This window comes from Poecilia reticulata, linkage group LG8, assembly GCF_000633615.1.
Source record: "Poecilia reticulata strain Guanapo linkage group LG8, Guppy_female_1.0+MT, whole genome shotgun sequence".
Taxonomy (NCBI): domain Eukaryota; kingdom Metazoa; phylum Chordata; class Actinopteri; order Cyprinodontiformes; family Poeciliidae; genus Poecilia; species Poecilia reticulata.
The window spans coordinates 10,555,838-10,558,807 of record NC_024338.1 but is presented as its reverse complement, the minus strand read 5'-3'; the positions used below and the strand labels follow the sequence as shown (position 1 = coordinate 10,558,807).

Below are 2,970 nucleotides of genomic sequence, written 5' to 3'. Positions count from 1 at the left end.
ATCTCAAGAATAAAGTTGTAATATTACCAGGAAGTTGAAATACTTTGATTTTGTTTTGTTAATATTATGGCTTTATTCTTGTACGAGCTTTATTCTGGTAATATTACCACTTATTCTCAAAATATTGTGACTTTATTCTTGTGATACTACGATCATAYCCTTGTAATTTTATTTATTTATTTTCTCAGCGTGGCCCTACACTGTAAAAAAATCAGCACTGTGGTTGATGATTTTTACAAAATTTATTATTTACGAATAAATTCTSTATTCGTAAATATTGAATTTTAATGTATGTACAGTAAAACTTTGRCAACCACAGCTGCCGGTATTTTACAGTAAATTAGAGACTTTTTTTTTAAACAGTGTAATACTCTGTCGTACATTACAGAAAACAGAAGTAAAGCTCGCCTTTATATTTATGTTACAGGTCTGATTTGTTATTGTCCAMATTTTMATTTTTCTCTTCTGAATAGCAGATTTAACATTCAGCTAAAACAGTTTGCTTCATAATTRTTCCTGAAAAYGGGATCGGGTATATMTTTAATGTTGGATTTCAAATATTGTGTYGAAGATGTGAGTCACACTTTGTTGCCACGGTGACACGGCACGCATAGCTTCTGATAGGGTTATAAAAATGACCAATGAATTCATRAATCTCATCATTTTCCTGACTATTACTTTATCGTTTTGCATCTTTGTTGTGACGACATCACTCGTCACATGGACTCTCACTCACTGAGATGTAGTCGAAGTCCATCTGAACGCTGCTCTCCATCACCTGCAGGACTTCCACACTGAAGTTGCGGAACTGGAAAAAAGATGAACACAGTTCGCTTTGGTGTCAACAAAAAAAAAGAAAAAAAGCCTGACCGGTGACTAAACCGGTAATCTGATCAACATTGGCGTCATTTACCACTCCCTCCAGCTCTGAGGTGAGTCTCCGCTGGTTGTCGGCGATCTGGATCAGGACATCTCCTTGAAGATAAGARTGCAGTTTGCTGTGAGCGGATTCCCTCACTGATCGTTAACCTGCGGCGCTTAAGTACACATGAAACCCGTGGCACAGCTACGTAATCTAATTCAGGYGGTAAATAACTTATCACAGACTAATAAATCTGTAAAATGTTTATATTTTTATGTGAGCTTGTTGTTCAGAGCTTTATTCTCCGGGCAGGAAGTGGTTACTGTTTGACGCTTTATTGGACTATCTCGCCTTCTTCTTCAGGGCTCTCATCGATGCATTGTTCTGAACTCGGTACGATTTGTTAGAGCTACATTTAAATAAAGGAACATTTACGAGTGTCGCAAAATAAAAGCTGAAACAATTTGATTCGGTGTTTGAATCTTGTGGAGGTTTTTTTTAATGTACATGCTAACTGAAAATCAAAGCACGAAATGGTCGGATTAATTTGGTCGACTTAACGACAAGGGATGTGAATGACAGAAAGGTGTYGGTTTCCTGTTCGTGAGTGACGGTCAGATGAAGATTAATAGGCAGAATGGGGTTTAATTTTAGTGACAATGAACGAGGCAAAACTAAAATCCACTTATCGGTCCGTTTGGCTTCTCTAGAGGTACRGATCATGACTGAAGCTTTTGGTCAGAAGTGTCAGATACACAGTTTTGTTGAACAGATGCATGAAGGCCTTGCATCACCTGGTCCAATTCAAAGAGTGGGAGAAAGCTCAACTGGACCGCACAGAGCGCTGACCTCAAAACGACAGAACGGATTTCGAGATGTCCAGCAACAGTGTCCGACCTCAGAGGTGCTCTTCTTGAAGAATGAGCAAATAATTCCTACAAACACACTTGTAAGATGGTGGGAAACCTTCCAGTTTGAATCTGCTCCCGAGGTAAAGATTGTGCCGTCATTATATTAACTGCTGCGGATTAAGAACAGGAAGTCACTGGCACATCTTTTCACCGCAGAATGGTMAGAAAGACAAAAAAGAACCTCTCTAAAGCAAAGAGTGGCAGCTTGGGGGCAACTGAGTCTCCATAACAACCATTTATTTCAAGGACTCTGAGCATATTTCTACTAGTTGTGCCGATAYAGGTGATATAATGTGGTCACTGTTAGCTATTTTCACATTTTGTTGGGCTCAAACGCCAACAAAACTGTTGCTCTGAACATTTTGTAACGACAGAAGAGASACCAGACGCCTGTCAAGACTTTCTGTTTGCATTTTGAAAGATTGATTTGTTCTTTCAGAGTAACTGAAAGAAAACTCMCACCTGCACACCCGCCCTGTATGCGAGGTGTTTAACCTGACRTTGTCATTTTAGCTCTGAGCTGGAAACCAGAAAGACTTGCTCTCTGACTGCTAAAAACGTGGAATACCTCCTTCTCAGAACAGCTTTTCAAACACATCAAGGGAAATCCGCAGCAACGCGCATTACACATTCACCGCTGTGTTTGCAGGGGAGCAATAAAACACGGCCGGAGGTTAAACTTTGATCCTCTCGACGCGGCGGAGAGCCTGCGTTTAATAAATGACCTCGATGACAAACCGAACGCGTCCCGGCGAAGCTACGCGGCGACGTCACGTACCCAGGGAGTGGGACGACGAGGAGTAGAAAGCTCTCTCTCCGATCTTTGAAAGCGCCGTGAAGTAAGCCTCGCTGCTGACAACAAGGTCTGAAACAGAGAAAAAACAAAAAGTAGTCGTGCTTTCAGAGACACGTCTGCCGTACGGACACACTTTATCATCACAGTCTTGCAATAAGTACATTCATATCTGCTTAAGCTTTATCACTTTTTTAAAAAATATTTGTAACACAAACACGTTCGTTTCAATTACACTTTATGTGATGGATGCAAAACTGAAGGTGGTAGGAAAGAAAACATTTTTCCTCAATAAATTAGCTGAAAAGTGTGGCGTGCATTTATTTCCATCCCTGTTTATTTGGACACATGTAATTAGTAAAAATATCCCACGTGTGTGTTTTTTAATCTTGGTATGAATCAAG

General features: G+C 40.1%; 1 protein-coding gene across 1 annotated transcript in view; it reads right to left on the bottom strand.

Moving 5' to 3' along the window:
- The window catches only part of LOC103468598 (brain-specific angiogenesis inhibitor 1-associated protein 2-like protein 2), a 46,746-nt gene that overhangs the window by 41,533 nt on the left and 2,243 nt on the right, over positions 1 to 2,970 (bottom strand). The window contains exons 3-5 of the mRNA XM_017306116.1: positions 2,552 to 2,638; positions 914 to 975; positions 737 to 808 (exon numbers count right to left, since the gene is read on the bottom strand). Coding sequence (XP_017161605.1) covers positions 737 to 808; positions 914 to 975; positions 2,552 to 2,638 — 221 coding nt within the window. The remainder of the gene's footprint in view (positions 1 to 736; positions 809 to 913; positions 976 to 2,551; positions 2,639 to 2,970) is intronic.